The sequence below is a fragment of the Loxodonta africana genome, chromosome 8, assembly GCF_030014295.1.
Source record: "Loxodonta africana isolate mLoxAfr1 chromosome 8, mLoxAfr1.hap2, whole genome shotgun sequence".
Classification (NCBI taxonomy): domain Eukaryota; kingdom Metazoa; phylum Chordata; class Mammalia; order Proboscidea; family Elephantidae; genus Loxodonta; species Loxodonta africana.
In genome coordinates, this window is record NC_087349.1 from 46,671,424 (window position 1) to 46,696,743 (window position 25,320).

Below are 25,320 nucleotides of genomic sequence, written 5' to 3' on the forward strand. Positions count from 1 at the left end.
TCCAGAGGCATCCAGCACTCTGGAGTCAGAGCTGGTTTGAATGGCAGTTCAGACTTGTCTGTGTGTCTTTGGAAAAGTTCCTTAGCTCCTTGGTTTTTTTCATTTGTACAATGAAGATAACAGTACCTACTTAGCAGAGTTGTGAAGTTTAGAAATGATGCATGTATGTGTCTGGCATATAGTAAGTTTAGTATATGATAGATATTATTTAGGATTATTTTATCATGGTACATCCATTCAACAGAAAACTTTGAAACCAGCTATTATTAATTATGAAGTATGTTTAGCAACTTCGGAAAATGTTTTAACTCAATGTTAAGTAAAAATGAATTCAATCATATACACATCTAATATGACTTTATTAAAAGACACAAGGAAGATAAAAATGATCATCTGTGTTATGATAGGGATGGGATTATGAATGACATTTTTCTCTATATAGAAAAATACTCAACTTTTAAAGGAAAGAAAAAGTCTATCAGTGTTTCTTAATGTGAAAAGAAAATCGCATGATAGAAATGTAGTTAGTTTTAAATGTCCTAAAGAATTAGCCATGTTTGTTTGTTTAGAGAAAAGATCATTTTCTATTTATTTAACAAAAAGACTATGAGCCATGTCTTGTGGCAGAGCTTCATGTCACCATTTTGAAACTCAGGTTGCCTTTTTATCCAAGAGGTGGCAGTACACCATTGCCCTCTGGTGGCAGCATGTCTGAGGTGTATGATCAATAATTGGGAAATAAATATCACCAATTTATATGCTGAAGCTATAAAAGCAAAGGAATAAGTATTCAAAGCTCTGAAAAATTCAGCTTCAAGTTGTGTTCTGACAACTTAACCTATATGAAATTTAATGTGACACATTTATTGCATTAACTTTAATCTATATTATTACAAATAAAAGTAAAACCAGATGCGTGTGCACCTTTAGCTCCGTGTTGCTAGACCCACTGACTGGTGGGATCTGCTTATGTAATGGAACTAGTGGGCATAATCCTCCACACATTCCCAATTTTTATGTTATAAATTAATCCTAATCCTATATTTTAAAGTTTGTATTCATCATGTTAGGAAAATCTTATGACCTCTTTGGCACTTACAATTACCCATTAAATGCAGAGTAACAAGAAAAATGGGAGAGGTTTCTCTTAGACTTCTTCAGAAAGTCTGGTGGACAAAGCAAAGTACAAAATAAGGTTATTGGAGAAAGAAAATAAAGAAGCAATTGTATCTAACCCATTATTGTTTATATTCTTCAGAAAAGTCAGGCCAACCCTATTTGAAACAGTTTCCAAAATCTTATTTCATCATGTTATCTCATATTGCCAGTTAAAATAAAAATATAATATAAATGTTCCATTCTTTGTATTTTTCTCACCAAGTGAAAAATACTATCGTTCCCATTCATTGTCTGTATTTCCTAGTATTTTCTATTTCTTCTCTAATGTTTTTATTTGTTAATCTCAACTTTCAGCTATAACTGGCTTTCAGAGAAAGTTCTTGCATGTTTTTCTGTGTTAAAAAAGCATTTACCTTCTTCTTAACTAATATTCAGTTAATTAAATGAATTAAAAAAAAAAAAACCCACTACCGTCGAGTTGATTCCGACTCTTTAGCGACCCCATAGGACAGAGTAAAACTGCCCCGTAGAGTTTCCAAGGAGCACCTGGTGGATTCGAACTGCTGACCTTTTGGTTAGCTGCCATAGCACTTAACCATTATACCACCAGGGTTTCCATCAAATGAATGGGGAACATTAAAAATACTTAATTGTCTAAACTGCTACCAAATCTTAGTATTGATTATGTACTAGCAAAAATGACAGGGGTCCCTGGCGATTCGAACCCACCAGCAGCTCCACCAGAGAAAAGATCTGGCAATTTGCTCCCATAAAGATTACAGTCTGAAAAACCCTATGGGACTGTTCCACTCTGTCGTATAGGATCACTATTAGTCAGAATTGACTCAACAGCATGCAACAACAAACAAAAATGTCAAGGTCAAAATCCAGTATCAAGTGCCTCTGGCCTTAGCAGAAAAATATATCACGGATAATTCTTACCATGATTAATATGTTCCATGACATGAGAATGTCATGGATCATTCTCTGCCACACCCCGTGGCTCCATTTTCCACTCCAATTACTGCTTATTTCTTTGTTCCTCTCCACAGCAAAACTCATTAAAAGAGTGTATCAGTTCTCTACTCCCAAAACTACACTGATTAAATTATCATTCCACTACTTGTCTGAAACTGCTGCTTTTAAGTACATCAAGGACGCCCATCTTTGTCAATTCTTGAAGTCAAATCTTCATCACACAGCTGATAACTCCGTCCTTCTTGAAGCTCTTACTGCTCTTTACTTCTGTGATACATATTCTCCTGGTTTTCCTTCTTTTTCATTGGGCACTCCTTCTCTTAACTCATTCCTTACTTTCTTCCTCCCTTCCTGTTTATTTTGGTTATTGTTGCTGCTGTTGTTTGGGGGTTTTTGTTTGTTCATTTGCTAGTTTCTCCTCATCTTTTGAATTGCGAAATGTTGGAATCCCAGGATCAGTCCTCAACCCTCTTCATATTTCTGTCTGTAATTTTTCCCAAAGTGATCCCATCCCCCTGTGCCCCTAAACATCATCTAAAGGGCCTGGTTCTGGGTAAGATGGAATAAATACACTCACTCTGTCTCTTCCACTTTAACACAACTATAAAGCTAGACAGAATGCATGCAGCTTATATTTGAAGAATCCAAAAAGTAAACAGTAGGAGACAAATTGGGGAAGAAGGCCAGAATTCAAATCACCATTGAAATGGCAGTGAACTTAACCATTTTCCCCCCTTTGACCTGAAGGCAGCACAGCGTGAAACCTAGAAGTGGACATCAACATGGATAGAGATAGCTCCAGGAGGAGCCCTCTCCTTCTGGCTCAAAGAGCAGGAAAGGGAATTCATAATACTCAGAGAGAGTGCAGAACCCCTAGTGTTTTTTGGTTTTTGTTTTTCCTTCTGTCAATTCTTTCACACCCCCACCCCCAAAACAATGTTCAGGGAGCAGTGGCAGAGGCCACAATGCAATGGGAACCCATAGGAGCCAAAATTTGGAGGGGAACTTCTCTCTACCATCTTTGGAGCTGTAATCTCAAGGGGATGGGCAAATCCCCACTCTTACTTCTATCTCTTTCTTCCCACTGCTTGACCCCAGACACATGCAATGTTGCAGAAGCACATGATAGAATACAGTAACTAAATCCTCAGATTTTGGGGTGGAGGACCAAAAACGAGAGAATTCAAATATCCAGAAAGTACTGGGGAGATCTCACAGAAGGAAAAGCCTGGAAAAGTGGGCCTATTAAGTTGTTTCTGAATTTCTGAGCTCACACTTGATCTGAGAATGTGTGGATCAGACCCTAAATAGCTTATCAAAGACTTTAAGAACTGAACTAACACAAAGTTTACCGCGCAGGTCCCAAACTGCGCAATGGGTGGCACACATGCAGGTCAGATCAGAATAACACTGCAAAGATGTTGGAAACTGAACTGACGTTGAAACCACAGCCACCAGAAGGCTGGTTGGAACTCATAGCCTGAACCTAACCTGATCACCTACCTACTAAAAAGTATCAACATTTTCCATAGGGTTTAAACAAGACCCAGGATTTCGCTAAATAATATTTTAAATGTCCAGGATACAATCCAAACTGTTTCAGTATATGAGGAGCTAGGAAAATCTAAACTTGGATAAGAAAAGGCAATTAACAGACACAAACATCAAAATGACAAATATGTTGGAATTATTTAACAAAGACTTTAAAACAGCAATTGTACAAATACTCCAACAAAAACTTGCAAACACTTTTGAAACAAATGGAAAAATAGAAAGTCTCAGAAAACAAATGTAAGATATAAAGAAAACCCAAACGGAAATTTTAGAACTGAAAAATACAGTAACTGAAATAAAAACTCACTGGCTGGTCTCAATAGCAGCCTAGAGATGACAGAAGTCAGTGAACTTGAAGATACATGAATAGAAATTCATCTTGCAATGGACTGATGTCTCCTGGATTACTACAACAGCCTTCCAATTGATCTCCCATCTTGGTTGCCTACACCCTTGCCCATTAAAGTCAGCTCTCTACACAGTACCACAATGATTTTTTTTAATGTAAACCATATCACATCACATTCTTATCTGATAACTTCCCATCTTTGATGAAGCATTTGTTCAATTTTTTTGCCCATTTTTTTTATTAATTTTATTGAGCTTCAAGTGAACATTTACAAATCGAGTCAGTCTGTCACATATAAGTTTATATACATCTTAGTCCTTACTCCCACTTGCTCTCCCCCTAATGAGTCAGCCCTTCCAGTCTCTCCTTCCGTGACAATTTTGCCAGCTTCCAACTCTCTCTATCCTCCCATCCCCCCTCCAGACAGGAGATGCCATCACAGTCTCAAGTGTCCACCTGATATAATTAGCTCACTCTTCATCAGCATCTCTCTCCTACCCACTGTCCAGTCCCTTTCATGTCTGATGAGTTGTCTTTGGGGATGGTTCCTGTCCTGTGCCAACAGAAGGTTTGGGGACCATGACCGCCAGGATTCCTCTAGTCACAGTCAGACCATTAAGTATGGTCTTTTTATGAGAATTTGGGGTCTACATCCCACTGATCTCCTGCTCCCTCAGGGGTTCTCTATTGTGCTTCCTGTCAGGGCAGTCATTGATTGTGGCCGGGCACCAACTAGTTCTTCTGGTCTCAGGATGATGTAGGTCTCTGGTTCATGTGGCCCTTTCTGTCTCTTGGGCTCTTAGTTGTGGTGTGACCTTGGTGTTCTTCATTCTCCTTTGATCCAGGTGGGTTGAGACCAATTGATGCATCTTAGATGGCCGCTTGTTAGCATTTAAGACCCCAGACACCACATTTCAAAGTGGGATGCAGAATGTTTTCATAATAGAATTATTTTGCCAATTGACTTAGAAGTCCCCTTAAACCATGGTCCCCAAACCCCCACCCTTGCTCCGCTGACCTTTGAAGCATTCATTTTATCCCGGAAACTTCTTTGCCTTTGGTCCAGTCCAATTGAGCTGACCTTCCATGTATTGAGTGTTGTCCTTCCCTTCACCTAAAGCAGTTCTTATCTACTAACTAATCAGTAAAAAACCCTCTCCCTCCCTCCCTCCCCCCCTCGTAACCACAAAAGTATGTGTTCTTCTCAGTTTATACTATTTCTCAAGATCTTATAATAGTGGTCTTATACAATATTTGTCCTTTTGCCTCTGACTGATTTTGCTCAGCATAATGCCTTCCAGGTTCCTCCATGTTATGAAATGTTTCACAGATTCGTCACTGTTCTTTATCGATGCGTAGTATTCCATTGTGTGAATATACCACAATTTATTTACCCATTCCTCCGTTGATGGACACCTTGGTTGCTTCCAGCTTTTTGCTATTGTAAACAGAGCTGCAATAAACATGGGTGTGCATATATCTGTTTGTGTGAAGGCTCTTGCTTCTCTAGGGTATATTCCGAGGAGTGGGATTTCTGGGTTGTATGGTAGTTCTATTTCTAACTGTTTAAGATAACACCAGATAGATTTCCAAAGTCGTTGTACCATTTTACATTACCACCAGCAGTGTATAAGAGTTCCAATCTCTCCGCAGCCTCTCCAACATTTATTATTTTGTGTTTTTTTGGATTAATGCCAGCCTTGTTGGAGTGAGATGGAATCTCATCGTAGTTTTAATTTGCATTTCTCTAATGGCTAATGATCGAGAGCATTTTCTCATGTACCTGTTAGCTGCCTGACTATCTTCTTTAGTGAAGTGTGTGTTCATATCCTTTGCCCACTTCTTGATTGGGTTGTTTGTCTTTTTGTGGTTGAGTTTTGACAGAATCATGTAGATTTTAGAGATCAGGTGCTGGTCGGAGATGTCATAGCTGAAGATTCTTTCCCAGTCTGTAGGTGGTCTTTTTACTCTTTTGGTGAAGTCTTTAGATGAGCATAGGTGTTTGATTTTTAGAAGCTCCCAGTTATCTGGTTTCTCTTCGTCGTTTTTGGTAATGTTTTGTATTCTGTTTATGCCTTGTATTAGGGCTCCTAGGGTTGTCCCTATTTTTTCTTCCATGATCTTTATCGTTTTAGTCTTTATGTTTAGGTGTTTGATCCACTTATAGTTAGTTTTTGTGCTTGGTGTGAGGTATGGGTCCTGTTTCATTTTTTTGCAAATGGATATCCAATTATGCCAGCACCATTTGTTAAAAAGACTATCTTTTCCCGAATTAACTGACACTGGGCCTTTGTCAAATATCAGCTGCTCATATGTGGATGGATTTATCTCTGGGTTCTCAATTCTGTTCCACTGGTCTATGTGCCTGTTGTTGTACCAATACCAGGCTGTTTTGAGTACTGTAGCTGTATAATAGGTTCTGAAATCAGGTAGAGTGAGGCCTCCCACTTTCTTCTTCTTTTTCAGTAATGCTTTGCTTATCCGAGGCTTCTTTCCCTTCCATATGAAGTTGGTTATTTGTTTCTCTATCACCTTAAAAAATGACATTGGAATTTGGATCGGAAGTGCATTGTATGTATAGATGGCTTTTGGTAGAATAGACATTTTTACTATGTTAAGTCTTCCTATCCATGAGCAAGGTATGTTTTTCCACTTAAGTATGTCCTTTTTAATTTCTTGTAGTAGAGCTTTGTAGTTTTCTTTGTATAGGTCTTTTACATCCTTGGTAAGATTTATTCCTAAGTATTTTATCTTCTTGGGGGCTACTGTGAATGGTATTGATTTGGTGATTTCCTCTTCGATGTTCTTTTTGTTGATGTAGAGGAATCCAAGTGATTTTTGTATGTTTATCTTATAACCTGAGACTCTGCCAAACTCTTCTATTAGTTTCAGTAGTTTTCTGGAGGATTCCTTAGGGTTTTCTGTGTGTAAGATCATGTCATCTGCAAATAGAGATAATTTTACTTCGTCCTTGCCAATCCGGATGCCCTTTATTTCTTTGTCTAGCCTAATTGCCCTGGCTAGGACTTCTAGCACGATGTTGAATAAGAGCGGTGATAAAGGGCATCCTTGTCTGGTTCGCGTTCTCAAGGGAAATGCTTTCAGATTCTCTCCATTTAGAGTGATGTTGGCTGTTGGCTTTGCATAGATGCCCTTTATTATGTTGAGGAATTTTCCTTCAATTCCTATTTTGGTGAGAGTTTTTATCATAAATGGGTGTTGGACTTTGTCAAATGCCTTTTCTGCATCAATTGATAAGATTATGTGGTTTTTGTCTTTTGTTTTATTTATGTGGTGGATTACATTAATGGTTTTTCTGATATTAAACCAGCCTCACATAAAAAAATTACCTGGTATAAATCCCACTTGATCGTGGTGAATTATTTTTTTAATATGTTGTTGAATTCTTTTGGCTAGAATTTTGTTGAGGATTTTTGCATCTATGTTCATGAGGGATATAGGTCTGTAATTTTCTTTTTTTGTAATGTCTTTACCTGGTTTTGGTATCAGGGAGATGGTGGCTTCATAGAATGAGTTGGGTAGTATTCTGTCATTTTCTATGCTTTGAAATACCTTTAGTAGTAGTGGTGTTAACTCTTTGAAAGTTTGGTAGAACTCTGCAGTGAAGCCGTCTGGGCCAGGACTTTTTTTTGTTGGGAGTTTTTTGATTACCGTTTCAATCTCTTTTTTTGTTATGGGTCTATTTAGTTGTTCTACTTCTGATTGTGTTAGTTTAGGTAGGTAGTGTTTTTCCAGGAATTCATCCATTTCGTCTAGGTTTTCAAATTTGTTAGAGTACAATTTTTCGTAATAATCTGATATGATTCTTTTAATTTCAGTTGGGTCTGTTGTGATGTGGCCCATCTCATTTCTTATTCGGTTATTTGTTTCCTTTCCTGTATTTCTTTAGTCAGTCTAGCCAAAGGTTTACCAATTTTGTTAATTTTTTCAAAGAACCAGCTTTTGGCTTTGTTAATTCTTTCAATTATTTTTCTGTTCTCTAATTCATTTAGTTCAGCTCTAATTTTTATTATTTGTTTTCTTCTGGTGCCTGATGAATTCTTTTGTTGCTCACTTTCTATTTGTTCAAGTTGTAGGGACAGTTCTCTAATTTTGGCTCTTTCTTCTTTTTGTATGTGTGCATTTATCGATATAAATTGGCCTCTGAGCACTGCTTTTGCTGTGTCCCAGAGGTTTTGATAGGAAGTATTTTCATTCTCCTTGCATTCTATGCATTTCCTTATTCCCTCCTTGATGTCTTCTATAACCCAGTCTTTTTTCAGGAGGGTATTGTTCATTTTCCAAGTATTTGATTTCTTTTCCCTAGTTTTTCTGTTATTGATTTCTAGTTTTATTGCCTTGTGGTCTGAGAAGATGCTTTGTAATATTTCGATGTTTTGGATTCTGCAAAGGTTTGTTTTATGACCTAATATGTGGTCTATTCTAGAGAATGTTCCATGTGCGCTAGAAAAAAAAGTGTACTTTGCAGCAGTTGGGTGGAGAGTTCTGTATAAGTCAATGAGGTCAAGATGGTTGATTGTTGCAATTAGGTCTTCCGTGTCTCTATTTAGCTTCTTACTGGATGTCCTGTCCTTCTCCGAAAGTGGTGTGTTGAAGTCTCCTACTATAATTGTGGAGGTGTCTACCTCAGTTTTCAGCTCTGTTAAAATTTGATTTATGTATCTTGCAGCCCTGTCATTGGGTGCATAAATATTTAATATGGTTATGTCTTCCTGATAGATTGTCCCTTTTATCATTATATAGTGTCCTTCTTTATCCTTTGTGGTGGATTTAAGTCTAAAGTCTATTTTGTCAGAAATTAATATTGCTACTCCTCTTCTTTTTTGCTTATTGTTTGCTTGATATATTTTTTTCCATCCTTTGAGTTTTAGTTTGTTTGTGTCTCTAAGTCTAAGGCGTGTCTCTTGTAGGCAGCATATAGACGGATCGTGTTTCTTTATCCAGTCCGAGACTCTCTGTCTGTTTATTGGTGCATTTAGTCCATTTACATTCAGCGTAATTATAGATACATAAGTGTTTAGTGTTGTCATTTTGATGCCTTTTTATGTGTGTTGTTGACAATTTCATTTTTCCACATACTTTTTTGTGCTGAGACGTTTTTCTTAGTAAATTGTGAGATCCTCATTTTCATAGTGTTTGACTTTATGTTTGTTGAGTCGTTAAACATTTTTCTTGGCTTTTATCTTGAGTTATGGAGTTGTTATACCTCTTTGTGGTTACCTTAATATTTACCCCTATTTTTCTAAGTAAAAACCTAACTGGTATTGTTCTATATCGCCTTGTATCCCTCTCCATATGGCAGTTCTATGCCACCTGTATTTAGTCCCTCTTTTTGATTATTGTGATCTTTTACATATTGACTTCAGTGATTCCCTGTTATGAGCATTTTTTTTTTAATTAATCTTAATTTGTTTTTGTGATTTCCCTATTTGAGTTGATATCAGAATGTTCTGTTGTGTGACCTTGTGTTGTGCTGGTATCTGATATTATTGGTTTTCTGACCAAACAATATCCTTTAGTATTTCTTGTAGCATTGGTTTGGTTTTTGCAAATGCTCTAAACTTGTGTTTATCTGTAAATATCTTAATTTCGCCTTCATATTTCAGAGAGAGTTTTGCTGGATATATGATCCTTGGCTGGCAGTTTTTCTCCTTCAGTGCTCTGTATATGTCGTCCCATTCCCTTCTTGCCTGCATGGTTTCTGCTGAGTAGTCTGAACTCATTCTTATTGATTCTCCCTTGAAGGAGACCTTTCTTTTCTCCCTGGCTGCTTTTAAAATTTTCTCTTTATCTTTGGTTTTGGCAAGTTTGATGATAACATGTCTTGGTGTTTTTCTTTTTGGATCAATCTTAAATGGGGTTGGATGAGCATCTTGGATAGCTATCCTTTCGTCTTTCATGATGTCAGGGAAGTTTTCTGTCAGGAGATCTTCAACTATTTTCTCTGTGTTTTCTGTCCCCCCTCCCTGTTCTGGGACTCCAATCACACGCAAGTTATCCTTCTTGATGGAGTCCCACATGATTCTTAGGATTTCTTCATTGTTTTTAATTTTTTTATCTGATTTTTTTTCAGCTATGTTGGTGTTAATTCCCTGGTCCTCCAGATTTCCCAGTCTGCACTCTAATTGCTCGAGTCTACTCCTCTGACTTCCTATTGCATTGCCTAATTCTGTAATTTTATTGTTAATCTTTTGGATTTCTACATGCTGTCTCTCTATGGATTCTTGCAACTTGTTAATTTTTCCACTATGTTCTTGAATAATGTTTTTGAGTTCTTCAACTGTTTTATCAGTGTGTTCCTTGGCTTTTTCTGCATTGTGCCTTATTTCGTTTCTAATGTCTTGAAGCATTCTGTAAATTAGTTTTTTATATTCTGTATCTGATAATTCCAGGATTGTATCTTCATTTGGGAAAGATTTTGATTCTTTTGTTTGGGGGGTTGTAGAAGCAATCATGGTCTGCTTCTTTATGTGGTTTGATATGGACTGCTGTCTCCGAGCCATCACCGGGAAACTTGTTTTTCCAGAAAAAAGGCTGACTGGGACGCTGGCTCCAGGCTCCGAAAACAGTCACTGCTTCCCCGTATTTGTTCGTTTTCCATCTCTAAATCTGTGTTTGTTGTTCAGGGTTCGTAGATTGTTATGTATGTGATCGATTCACTTGTTTTTCCGAGTCTTTGTTGCAAGAGGGATCCGAGGTAGCGTCTACCTAGTCCGCCATCTTGGCCCCGCCCCTAAAGAACTTTTGCCCATTTTTAATACAGTTATTTCTCTTCTTTCTATTGCATTCAAGATATTTACGATGTATTTTAAATAAAAATTATTTTTCAGGTATATGTTTTTCAAATATTTTCTCCCATCATTTTCATTTTCTTAGCAGTGCCTTTTGAAAAGCATTTTTTTTTTAATTTGGATGAGCCCAATTTATCCATTTTATCTCCTATCATTTATATTTTGTGTGTCCTATTTAAGAAATCTTTGCCTAACCCACAGTCACAAGGATTTTGTTTCCTTTTAGAAATCTTATACGTTTAACTCTTGCATGTAGCACTGTGATCCGTTTTAATTTTTATATTTTGTGTGAGGTAAAGGTAGATATTCATTTTTTTGCATGTGAATATTTTATTGTTTACGTACCTCTTGTTGAAAAGATTCTTTTCCTCATTTAATTGCCCTGGCAACTTTGTAGAAAATAATTTGACCAAATATGTGAGAATCTATTTCTCAATACTCTTCACCAATATTGCAGTCTCTTGATTACTGTAGCTTTATAGTAAGTCTTGTAATTGTATAGTGTTAGTCTTCCATCTTTATTCTTCTTTTTCAAAGTTGTTTTGGCCATTATACATCCTTTTCATCTTCTGAATTTTAGGAAAAACTTGTCAGTGTCTACCGAACTATAAAAAAGACTTAAACTTCTAGAGATAAAAATTGTAATATTGGAAATGAAAACTACACTGACTGGAATTAGCAGCAGATTAGAAACTATAGAAGAAAAGACTGGCCAACTTGAAGATATAGCAATATCTTGTGAAACAATATCAATTTGTCTAACATATGGGTAACTGTAGTCACCAAAAGATGGGGGCAGGAAAAAAAAAAAAGCATTTGGGGGGAAAAAAATTGGACAGAGGTTTTTCAGATTTAATACAAACTATAAAGGATTTTTTTATAAAGGATCAAGGAAGATAAAGTCCAAACAGAAGAAACCTGAAGAAAAACTCACCAAGAGTCATCATAATAAAATTGTTAAAATCAGAGACGAAGAGAAAAATCTTGGAAACAGTCAGGGAAAAATGACGTTACTTACAGAGGAACAAATAGTTACAGCTGACATTTCATTAGAAACCTTTCCTAGAAGGAGTGTGAGTCTAATGGGGAGGGCCATGCTCCCAAACAGTTATAAAGTTATGAGATACCTGCTCTAATGGGTGTGTATACACCATGTTGTGGGAGTACCGAGGACGGGAAGCACCTACATGACCTGTGGGAGCCAGAAAAGCCATCATAAAGCAGACACCAGGTTGCCTGACAGACAAGCATGGGAAGGGCATTCTGAGAAAAGGAAATGAAAGTTATTACTGCATAGCTTACTCTTTTGTACTTTGTCAAGCTTGATTTTTCTCTCTCTTTTTTTTTTAAGCTTAGTGGAAGAAAAAAGCCTCATAGTAAAGGAATTTGAGAAGATACCTAAGCCAGGAGTAAGTGTCAGATGATCTAACATTTGTTAAATACATGTGGATTGGAACATCCATTGTTATAAATATTAATGTTTTTCACAACAACTTATACCCTGAAACATTTGAAAGATCTAAAAGCCTTAACTGTGGGTAGTGCTGAAAGGAATATGTGCACACTTTGAATAAACGTTGTTGTTGTTAGTTGCCATGGAGTTGATTCCGACTCCTAGTGACCCCATATGTGAAGAATAGAACTGTGTTCCATAGGGTTTTCAAGGCTATGAACTTTCAGAAGCAGATCACCAGGCCTGTGTTCCAAGGCACCTCTGGGTGGGCTCGAACAGCCAACTTCTGGCTAATAATCAAATGCTTAACTGTTTGTACCACCCAGGGACGCCTTGAGTAAATATAAGTGGTGCCTATTACAGACTGTAGCTATTTGGCATCTAGTTCAGGCTGTGTTTAGTTGGACAATATCTGCTTTGCTTCCAAGAAAAAAAAAAAAAAGATTGCGGTTGGCACTTAAGTACATTACTTTTGCTATAGATGTTACCTTCATAGCTTCCTGACCACTTCAAGCTTATTACAAGAAATTTTTATGAAGCAAAATTATCTCTTGCTGTATAGCAAACCACCCCAAAATTTAGTGGCTTAAAACAACAACCATTTGTTATTCTTCATGGTCCTGAATTCTTCTGGTCTGAGCTGGCTCAGTTGGAGCTGGGTGATGTAGGATAGCTTCATTCATCTGTCATCCTTCCAGTTGGCAGGCTAGTTGGTCTACAGGGATTCACTCACATGTCTGGAGATGTCAACTGGGGTGACCAGCTGTCAACTGGGGCGAAAACCACATGTCTCTCATCATCCAGCAGACTAGCCTGGTTTGTTCACATGGTGGCAAGAGAGGGAAAACTCCAACACACAAGCAGTTCTTGAGCCTCTGCTTAAATAATTTTTGCTAATATCCCGTTGGTCAAAGCAGGTCACAAGGCCAAGTCTAGATTCAAGGCACAGAGAAATATCCCTACTTCTTAATGGGAAAAATGACAAAGTCACATTGCAAAGGGGCATGCATAAAGGAATAGGATGAATTTGTGGCCATTTTTTGTGATTTATTGTAAAGTAGATCTATCAGAAGTTGTCAAGAATTTCATTTTACTTGGAACCACAACCAATGCCTATGGAAGCAGAAGTCAGGAAATCAAATGATTTATTGCATTGGGCAAATCTGCTGCAAAAGACCTCTTTAAAGTGTTAAAAAGCAAAGACATCACTTTGAGGACTGAGGTGTACCTGACCGAAGTTATGGTATTGTCAATCACCTCATAGGTATGTGAAGGCTGGACAATGAATAAAGAAGACCTTGAACTAGGTTGTTGGTGAAGAATATTGAATATACTGACAGAAGAACAAATCCATCTGCCTTGGAAGAAGTATAGTCAGAGTGCTCCTTGGAAGCAAGGGTACCGAGACTTCGTCTTACTTACTTTGGAGATGTTATCAGGAGGGATCAGTCCCTGGAGAAGGACATCATGGTTGGTAAAATAGAGGGTAAGTAAAAAAGAGGAAGATCCTCAATGAGATGGATTGATACAATGGCTGCAACAGTGGGCTCAAACATATTGTTGACTGTGAGGATGGCCCAGGACTGGGCATTGCTTTGCTCTTTTATACATGGGGCAGCTATGAGTTGGAGCTGACTTGACAGCACCTAACAACAACAACAATCACAGATTAAACAGAAAGTTCATCAAAATTGTCTTTGTTTCCATCTTCTGAATGGTTATATTTTAAAAGTGTATTGGTGGTCGTTTAGTTCCAAGGCTGTCCCACAAAAAAACTGTTTAACCTAGAGTAAAATACTATTAATTCAATGTAAGTATACCTAACCACCATTTATAACACAGATTTTATAGGAAAAAGCATTTTAACTCCAGATCATATGGTCACCAATTTTACCCTTTCCCAGCAGCAGAGAAGACAAGCAAAAAGCCCAGAGCAGACTAAGTATATCCATCTACCTAATCATTACTAATGAGTAGACTTCCTGAGTACAAGAAGACATCTCTCCCATAATTAAGACACTCTCCAGATAATCATATCTGGGGGAAAAAGAACATTTATGAATTTAGAGACCATCTCAAGAATAAATTTGACACACTGAATACTGATGACCAAAGACCAGACTAGTTGTGGAATGACATCAAGGACATCATACATGAAGAAAGCAAAAGGTCGTTAAAAAGACAGGAAGAAAGAAAAGACCACAATGGATGTCAGAAGAGGCTCTGAAACTTGCTCATATATGTTGAGTAGCTAAAGCAAATGGAAGAAATGATGAAGTAAAAGAGCTGAACAGAAGATTTCAAAGGATGGCTCGAGAAGACAAAGTAAAGTATTATAATGACATGTGCAAAGACCTGGAATTAGAAAACAAAAAGGGAAGAACACGCTCAGCATTTCTCAAGCCAAAAGGACTGAAGAAAAAATTCAAGCCTCAAGTTGCAATATTGAAACCAGGAAAACATTAAATGGCGCAGGAAACATCAAAAGAAGATAGAAGGAATACACAGAGTCACTATACCAAAAAGAATTGGTCAATGTTCAGTTATTTCAGGAAGTAGTATATGATCAGGAACTGATGGTACTGATGGAAGAGGTCCAAGCTGCACTGAAGGAACTAGTGAAAAACAAGGCTTCAGGAATTGACAGAATACCAACTGAGATGTTTCAATAAATGGATACAGTGCTGGAAGTGCTCACTCACCTATGCCAAGAAATTTGGAAGATAGCTACTTGGCCAACCAACTGGAAAGGATCCATATTTATGCCTATTCCAAAGACAGGTGATCCAACGGGATGCAAAAATTATTGAACAATAGCATCAGTATCACTCTCAAGTAAAATTTTGCTGAAGATCATTCAAAAGCAGCTGCAGCAGTACATCAATAGGGAACTGCCAGAAAAGCCGGATTCAGAGGAGGACATGGAACAAGAGATATTAATGCTGATGTCAGATGGATCCTGGCTGAAAGCAGAGAATACCAGAAAGGTATTTACCTGTATTTTATTGACTCTGAAAAGGCATTTGACTGTGTGGATCATAACAAATTATGGATAACGTTACGAAGAATGGGAATTCCAGGACACTTAATCGTGGTCATGAGGAACCTGTACATAGATCAAGAGGCAGTCATTCAAACAGAACAAGGGAATAATGTGTGATTTAAAGTCAGGAAAAGTGTGCATCAGGGTTATATCCTTTCACCATACTTATTCAATATGTATGCTGAGCAGATAAGCCAAGAAGCTGGACCATATGAAGAAGAATGAGGCATCAAGATTGGAGGAATAACCTGTGTTATACAGATGACACAGCCTTGTTTGCTGAAAGTGAAGAAGACTTGAAGCACTTTCTGATGAAGATCAAAGACCACAGCCTTCCGTATGGATCACGCCTCAACATAAAGAAAACAAAAATCCCCACAACTGGACAAATAAGCAACATCATGATAAATGAAGAAAAGATTGAAGCTGCCAAGGATTTCATTTTACTTGGATCCACAGTCAACACCCATGGAAGCAGCAGTCAAGAAATCAAGCAATGCTTTATATTGGACAAATCTGCTGCAAAAGACCTCTTTAAAGTGTTAAAAAGCAAAGATGTCACCTTGAAGACTAAGGTGCACCTGACCCAAACCATGGCATTTTCAACAGCCTCATATGTATGCGAAAGCTGGATGATGAATAAGGAAGACCAAAGAAGAATTGATGCCTTTGAATTATGGTGTTGTCAAAGAACATTGAATGTATCATGGACTGCCTAAAGAACAGACAAATCTTTCTTGGAAAAAGTACAGCCAGAATGCTCCTCAGAAGTGAGGATGGAGATCTTGGGGAGGTGAGGCTAAGATGGCTAACTAGTCAGAAGCTTCCACTGAACCCTCTTGCAACAAAGACCCCCAAAAATAAGTGAATCAATTACATATATGACAGTCTTTGAACTCTGATCATCAAACACAGAACTAAGGAATCGATCTGAGTGACGGGGAGCAAGAGACAATGCAGAAGCAGCGACAAGTTGCTGAGCCCGCACCACACCACACTGCACCTTGGTGCCATTCTTTCACACAAATGCAGCAGGGCTGATGGTAGTCTCCTGAGACACAGAAGATTCAGCAAAAGAAGGCAAGCAAAGTGGCACATCCCTGACCCTGTGGTGTGTCTACAGTAGGGCTGGCTGTGGCATTTAGGAAGTAGCTGCTTCAGTGAAAAAAGGCAAATGAAGTGCTGGTATCCCTACCCCCTGGTGTGACAGCTGTGGGTCTGGCTATGGGGTTTAGGACAAAGCTGCTTCAGCTAAAGAAGGCAAGTGCGGGACCAGCCCTAACCCCCTGGGGCCATCTTGGTGGGGAGCCAGCCAGCGTACACAGGCTACACACGCCTCTGGAATCTGAGATGAAACAGCACTCTTGGCACAAGATAAGTGGTTTTGTCTAATTTACCAGTTGGATCTAACAGCTCCTTCTTCTGAAAATACTCTCCTATCTTATCCCTCCCCCCTCTACCTCAGCCGACTTCAATAGCAGTTGAATTCCCTGGGCCTGAGATAGAACATGTTGTGCCCTCTCTGACCCATTCTTCTGGCCTGGGAAAAGAAGCAAATTAACAAACATGGGAAAAATACTTTTCAACTCCCCTAAACTGGAAGCTCAGAGCACAAGCAGTTCCAGTTCAGGTATAAGCAATCCACAGACTTTGGCTTTCATCCTTACATGGAACCAGGTGGCTATTATAATCCAAGGGCAAATCTGTTATAATTGTTTCAGCTGTGCAGTGGAGAGGCAGGTTTTGGAGATCTGAAACCACTCAGCATATTAAACAGAGCCTTCACCTACCCACAGCATGGGCCTGAGGGCTGAGGCTCCATCCATGCCACCAGACCGCCCGCAAAAGGGATCTGAGGACAGTGGTGCCTACCAGCCTTTACAGATATAAGCATTGGGTGCCTAAGGTATGGCTACAGAGCTCACCCACCAGAGCACTCTAGAGAACAGAGGCACTCCTTTCTCACTGACATTTGGGGGGGAAGGCTGTCAGCACCCTGCCCTCCTCAGACTGTGACCTACTGCTGCTACCAGAAACCAGCACATACAACCATCACCACTAATCCTCTAAGATAGTAGGTGCGAGCCTATAGCACACACTAGGTAACCGACTATCAGGACACCTGAGCTGAATATATACAAGAATAGTGAATGAACTCAGAGGTTCGTATACCTGGTAACAGCTTGAAACACCTGGTAATAGGACATTAGTGCTTCAAAGGCTCCAGTGATCAAGTTAGCACACTCTAATAGCCTATTTGGGTATATTGAAACAAAACAAAGGAAGAAGATAGGACACAGTAAGCAAACATAAAATAAATTATTACAATAACTTATAGATGGCTCAGAGACAGCAGTCGATATCAAATCACGTAAAGCAGTAGACCATGATTGCTTCAACAAACTCCCAAAACAGAGAATCAAGGACTCTCCCGGATGAAGATGTATTCCTGGAATTGCCAGATGCAGAATACAAAACATTAACATACAGAAGGCTTCAAGACATCGGGAACGAGATCAGGCAATATACAGAAAAATCCAAGGAACACACAGATAAAGCAGTTCAAAAAATTAAAAAGATTATTCAAGAACATAATGAAAAATTTAATAAGCTGCAAGAATCCATAGAGAGACAGCATTCAGAAATTCAAAAGATTAGCAATAAAATCATGGAATTAGACAACTCAATAGGAAGTTAGAGGAACAGAATTGAGGAACTGGAATGTAGAATTGGCGAGATGGAGGATAAGGCACTTGACACCAATATATTTGAAGAAAAACCAGATAAAAGAGTTTTTAAAAAATGAAGAAACTTAAGAATCAGGTGGGACTTTATCAAGAACAATAACTTGCACATGATTGGAATACCAGAACAGGGAGGGATAACGGAAAATACAGAGAGAATTGTTGAAGATTTGCTGGCAGAAAACTTCCCTGACATCGTGAAAGATGAAAGGATATCTACCAAGATGCTCATTGAACCCCATACAAGGTAGATCCCAAAAGAAAGTCACCTAGACATATTATCATCAAACTTTCCAAAACCAAAGATAAAGAGAAAATTTTAGGAGCAGCCAGGGATAAGTGAAAACTCACCTACGAAGAAGAATCAATAAGTTTGGACTACTCAGCAGAAACTGTGCAGGCAAGAAGGCAGTGGTGACATATATAGAGCACTGAAGGAGAAAAATTGCCAGCCAAGAATATATATCCAGCAAAACTGTCTCTCAAATATGAAGGTGAAATTAAATCATTTACAGATAAACACAAGCTTAGGGAATTTTCAAAAACCAAACCAAAACTACAAGAAATACTAAAAGGAATTCTCTGGTTAGAAAATCAATAATATCAGATATCAAAACGATACTAGGACACAAAACAGAGCATCCAGATATCAACTCAGGGAAATTACAAACATAAAATAAGATTAAAACAAAAATGCTCAAAACAGAGAATCAGTGATGTCGTCATGTAAAAGTTGACAATAATCAATAAAGAGGGACTAAATAAAGTAGGCATAGATCTTCCATATAGAGAGGCAATCAAGGTGATATAGGGAGATACAAGTTAGGTTTATACTCAGAAAAATAGGGGTACATATTAAGGTAACCACAGAGAAGACTAACAATCCCGCACTTCAAAATAAAAACAAAGGTAAACATAAAGACTCAGCAAAAACAAATTCAACTACATGAACAAGAGGAACACATAATTTACAAAGAAAAATGTCTCAGCACAAAAAGTAAGTGGAAAAATGAAACTGTCAATGACACACAAAAAGGCATCAAAATGACAGCACTAGACTCCTACCTGTCCATAATTACATTGGCTGTAAATGGACTAAATGCATCAATAAAAAGAGAGAGAGTTGCAGAATGGATTAAAAAAAAACATGATCCAACTAAATGGTGCCTACAACAGACACACCTTAGACTTAGAGACACAAACAAACTAAAACTCAAGGGATGGAAAAAAATACACCAAACAAACAACAATCAAAAAAGAGCAGGAATGGCAATATTAATTTCTGACAAAATAGACGTTAAAGTTAAATCCACCACAAAGGATAAGGAATGACGCTATATAATGATTAAAAGGACAATTTACTAGGAGGATACAACCATATTAAATATTTATGCACTCAATGACAGGGCTGCAAGACGCATAAAACAAACACTAACAGCACTGAAAAGTGAGATAGACAGCTCCACAATTATAGTAGGAGACTTCAACACACCACTTTCAGTGAAGGACAGGATATCCAGTAAGAAGCTCAATAAAGACACGGAAGATCTAAATGCTACAGTCAACCAATTTGACCATAGAGACATATACAGAACTCTCCACCCAACAGCACTCAAGTATACTTTCTTTTCTAGTGCACATGGAACATTCTCTAGAACAGACCACATATTAGGTCATAAAGCAAGCCTTAGCAGAATCCAAAACATTGAAATATTACGAAGCATCTTCTCTGACCATAAGACCATAAAAGTAGAAATCAATAACAGAAGAGGCATGGAAAAGAAATCAAATACTTGGAAACTGAACAATACCCTGCTCAAAAAAGATTGGATTATAGAAGACATTAAGGATAGAATAAAGAAATTCACAGAATCCAGTGAGAATGAAAACACTTCCTATCAGAACCTTTGGGACACAGTGAAAGCAGTGCTCGGAGGTCAAATTATATCAATAAATGCACACATACAAAAAGAAGAAAGGGCCAAAATCAAAGAATTATCCCTACAACTTGAACAAAAAGAAAGAGAGCAACAAAAGAAAGCAGATAATAAAAATTAGAGCAGAATTAAACCAGTTAGAGAACAGGAAAACAATTCAAAGAGTTAACAAGACCAAAAGCTGGTTCTTTGAAAAAATCAACAAAATTGGTAAACGATTGGCCAGCCTGACAAAAGAAAAACAGGATAGAAAGCAAATAACCCAAATAAGAAATGAGATGGATCGTGATATCACAACAGACCCAACTGAAATTAAAAGAATCATATCAGAGTACTATGAAAAATTGTACTCTAACAAATTTGAAAACCTAGAAGAAATGGATGAATTCCTAGAAACACACTACCCACCTAAACTAACACAAACAAAAGTGGAACAACTAAATAGGCCCATAACAAAAAAAGAGATTCGAAACGTAATCAAAAAACTTCCAACAAAAAAAAAAAGCCCTGGCCCGGACGGCTTCACTGCAGAGTTCTACGAAACTTTCAGAGAAGAGTTAACACCATTACTACTAAAGGTATTTCAGAGAATAGAAAAGGACGGAATACTCCCAAATACATTCCATGAAGCCAGCATATCCCTGATATCAAAACCAGGTAAAGACGCCACAAAAAAAGAAAATTTCAGACCTATATCCCTCATGAACCTAGATGCAAAAATCCTCAACAAAATTCTAGCCGGTAGAATTCAACAACACATCAAAAAAATAATTCACCATGACCAAGTGGGATTCATACCAGGTATGAAGGGATGGTTCAACATTAGAAAAACAATTAATGTAATCCTTCATATTTTAAAAAAAAAAAAAAAAAAACTTTTTTTTTCATATAAATAAAACAAAAGACGAGAACCACATGATTTTATCGATTGATGCAGAAAAGGCATTTGACAAAGTTCAACACCCATTCATGATAAAAACTTTCAGCAAAATAGGAATAGAAGGAAAATTCCTCAGCATAATAAAGGGCATTTATACAAAGCCAACAGCCAACATCATCCTAAATGGACAGATTCTGAAAGCATTCCCCTTGAGATCAGGAACCAGACAAGGATGCCCTTTACCACTGCTCTTATTCAACATTGTGCTGGAGGTCCTAGCCAGAGCAATTAGACTACATAAAGAAACAAAGGGCATCCAGATTGGTAAGGAAGTAGTAAAAGTATCTCTATTTGCAGATGACATGATCTTATACACAGAAAACCCTAAAGAATCGTCAAGGAAGCCACTGAAACTAATAGAAGAGTTCAGCAGAGTATTGGGATACAAGATAAACATACGAAAATCAGTTGGATTCCTCTATGCCAACAAAAAGAACATCGAGGAGGAAATCACCAAATCAATACCATGTACCGCAGCCCCCAAGAAGATAAAATATTTAGGAATACATCTTACCAGAGAGGTAAAATACCTATACAAAAAAACTACAAGACACTACTCCAAGAAACCAAGAAACTTACACAAGTGGAAAAACATACCTTGTTCATGGATAGGAAGACTTAACGTTATAAAAATGTCTATTCTACCAAAAGCCGTCTATAGATACAATGCAATTCTGATCCAAATTCCAACGACATTTTTTAATGAGATGGAGAAACAAATCACCAATTTCATATGGAAGAAAAAGAGGCCCCGGAAAAATAAAGCATTACTGAAAAAGAAGAACAAAGTAGGAGGCCTCACTCTACATGATTCTAGAACCTATTATACTGCCACTCTAGTCAAAACAGCTTGGTACTGGTGCAACAACAGATACATAGACCAATGGAACAGAACTGAGAATCCAGACATAAATTCATCCACATATGAGCAGTTGATATTTGACAAAGGCCAAAATCAGTTAATTGGGGAAAAGACACTGTTTTTAACAAATGGTGCTGGCATAACCGGATATCCATCTGCAAAAAGATGAAGCAAGACCCATACCTCACACCATGCACAAAAATTAACTCAAAATGGATCAAAGACCTAAAAGTAAAATCTGAAATGATAAAGATCATGGAAGAAAAAATAGGGACAAAGCTTGGAGCCCTAATACATGGTATAAACAGTATACAAAACCTTACTAAAAATGCAAAAGAGAAACCAGATAACTGGTTGTTGTTGTTGTTAAGTGCCGTCCAGTCGGTTCCGACTCATAGCGACCCTATGCACAACAGAATGAAACACTGCCCGGTCCTACGCCATCCTTACAATCATTGTTACGCTTGAGCCCATTGTTGCAGCCACTGTGTCAATCCACCTCGTTGAGGGCCTTCCTCTTTTCTGCTGACCCTGTACTCTGCCAAGCATGATGTCCTTCTCCAGAGACTGATCCCTCCTGACAACACGTCCAAAGTATGTAAGACACAGTCTCACCATCCTTGCTTCTAAGGAGCATTCTGGTTGTACTTTTTCCAAGACAGATTTGTTCGTTCTTCTGGCAGTCCATGGTATAGTCGATATTCTATGCCAACACCACAATTCGGAGGCGTCAATTCTTCTTTGGCCTCCCTTATTCATTGTCCAGCTTTCACATGGATATGATGTGATTGAAAATATCATGGCTTGGGTCAGGCGCACCTTAGTCTTCAAGGTGACATCTTTGCTCTTCAACACTTTAAAGGGGTCCTTTGCAGCAGATTTACCCAATGCAATGCGTCTTTTGATTTCTTGACTGCTGCTTCCATGGCTGTTGATTGTGGATCCAACTAAAATGAAATCCTTGACAACTTCAATCTTTTCTCCGTTTATCATGATGTTGCTCATTGGTCCAGTTGTGAGGACTTTTGTCTTCTTTATGTTGAGGTGCAATCCATACTGAAGGTCTTTGATCTTCACCAGTAAGTGCTTCAAGTCCTCTTCACTTTCAGTGAGCAAGGTTGTGTCATCTGCATAATGCAGGTTGTTGATGAATCTTCCTCCAATCCTGATGCCCTGTTCTTCTTCATATAGCCCAGCTTCTTGGATTATTTGTTCAGCATACAAATTGAATAGGTATGGTGAAAGAATACAACCTGATGCACACCGTTCCTGACTTTAAACCAAGCAGTATCCCCTCGTTCTGTCCAAACAACTGCCCCTTGATCTATGTAAAGGTTCCTCATGAGCAGCACAATTAAGTGTTCTGGAATTCCCATTCTTCGCAACTTTATGCATGATTTGTTATGATCCACACAGTTGAGTGCCTTTGCATAGTCAATAAAACACAGGTAAACATCCTTCTGGTATTCTCTGCTTTCAGCCAGGATCCATCTGACATCAGCAACGATATCCCCGGTTCCACGTCCTCTTCTGAAACCAGCTTGAATTTCTGAAAGTTCCCTGTTGATATACTGCTGCAGCCATTTTTGAATGATCTTCAGCAAAATTTTACAAAAAATTTTTTACAAAACCTTACTAAAAATACAAAAGAGAAACCAGATAAATGGGAGCTCCTAAAAATCAAACACCTATGCTCATCCAAAGACTTCACCAGAAGAGTAAAAAGACTACCTACAGACTGGGAAAAAGTTTTTAGCTATGACATTTCTGATCAGCGCCTGATCTCTAAAATCTGCACGATACTGCAACAACTCAACTACAAAAAAGACAAATAACCCAGTTAAAAAATGGGCAAAGGATATGAACAGGCACTTCACTAAAGAAGACATTCAGGTAGCTAACAAACACATGAGGACATGCTCACGATCATTAGCCATTAGAGAAATGCAAATCAAAACTACAGTGGGATTCTATCTCACTCCAACAAGGCTGGCATTAACCCAAAAAACACAAAATAATAAATGTTGGAGAGATTGTATAGAGACTAGAACACTTATACACTGCTGGTGGGAATGTAAAATGGTACAACCACTTTGGAAATCAATTTGCCACTTCCTTAAAAGACTAGAAATAGAACTACCATAATATCCAGCAATCACACTCCTTGGAATAGATCCTAGAGAAATAAGAGCCTTTACACAAACAGATATATGCACACCCATGTTCATTGCAGCACTGTTTACAATAGCAAAAAGTTGGAAGCAACCAAGCTGCCCATCAACAGATGAATGGATAAATTAATTATGGTGTATTCAGACAATGGAATACTATGCATTGCTAAAGAACAATGATGAATGCATGAAACATTTCATAACATGTAGAAATCTGGAAGACATTATGCTGAGTGAAATTAGTCAGTTGCAAAAGGACAAATATTGTATAAGACCACTATCATAAGAACTCGAGAAATAGTTTAAAAAGAGAAGAAAATATTCTTTGATGGTTACGACGGTGGGGGGCGGGGGAGGAGTTTTCACTACTTAGATAGTAAGTAAGTTTTATTTTAGGTGAAGGGAAAGACAACACAATACAGGAGAGGTCAACACAACTGGACTAAACCAAAAGCAAAGAAGTTTCCTGAATAAACTGAATGCTTCGATGGCCAGTGAAGCTGGGGCGGGGGTTTGGGGACCATGGCTTCGGGGGACATCTAAGTCAATTGGCATAATAAAATCTATTCAGAAAACATTCTGCATCCCACTTTGGAGAGTGGCATCTGGGGTCTTAAATGCTAGCAAATGGCCATCTAAGATGCATCAGTTGGTCTCAACCCACCTGGAGCAAGGAATAATGAAGAACACCAAAGGCAGATGGTAACTATGAGCCTTAGAGACAGAAAAGACCACATAAACCAGAGAGTATATCAGCCTGAGACCAGAAGAACTAGCTGGTGCCCAGCCACAACTGATGACTGCTCTGACAAGGAACACAACAGAGAACCCCTGAGGGAGCAGGAGAGCAGTGGGAGGCACACCCGAAATTTTCGTAAAAAGACCAGACTTAATGGTCAGACTGGGACTAGAAGGACCCTGGAGGTCATGGTCCCCAGACCTTCTGTTAGCCCAAGACAGGAAACATTCCTGGGGTCAACTCTTCAGAGAGGGATTGTACTGGAATATGGGATGGAAAATGATACTGGCGAAGAATGGGCTTCTTGGATCAAGTAGACACATGAGACTGTGTTGGCATCTCTTGTCTGGAGAGGAGATGAGAGGGCAGAGGGGGCCAGAAGCTGCCCAAATGGACATGAAAAGAGAGAGTGGAGGGAAGGAGTGTGCTATCTCATTATGGGAGAGCAGTTAGGAGTATATAACAAGGTGTGTATAGATTTTTGTATGACGGACTGACTTGATCTTGTAAACTCTCACTTAAAGCACAATAAAAATTAAAAAAAAAAAAACAAAACAGAAGTGAGGATGGTGAGACTACATCTCACATACTTTGTACAGGTTGTCAAGAGGGACCAGTC

General features: G+C 38.3%; 1 protein-coding gene across 1 annotated transcript in view; it reads left to right on the forward strand.

Annotated features, from left to right (window-relative positions):
- The window catches only part of CCDC146 (coiled-coil domain containing 146), a 163,263-nt gene that overhangs the window by 100,072 nt on the left and 37,871 nt on the right, over positions 1-25,320 (forward strand). The window contains exon 5 of the mRNA XM_003407184.3: positions 12,164-12,221. Within this exon, the coding sequence (XP_003407232.2) occupies positions 12,164-12,221 (58 nt within the window). The remainder of the gene's footprint in view (positions 1-12,163; positions 12,222-25,320) is intronic.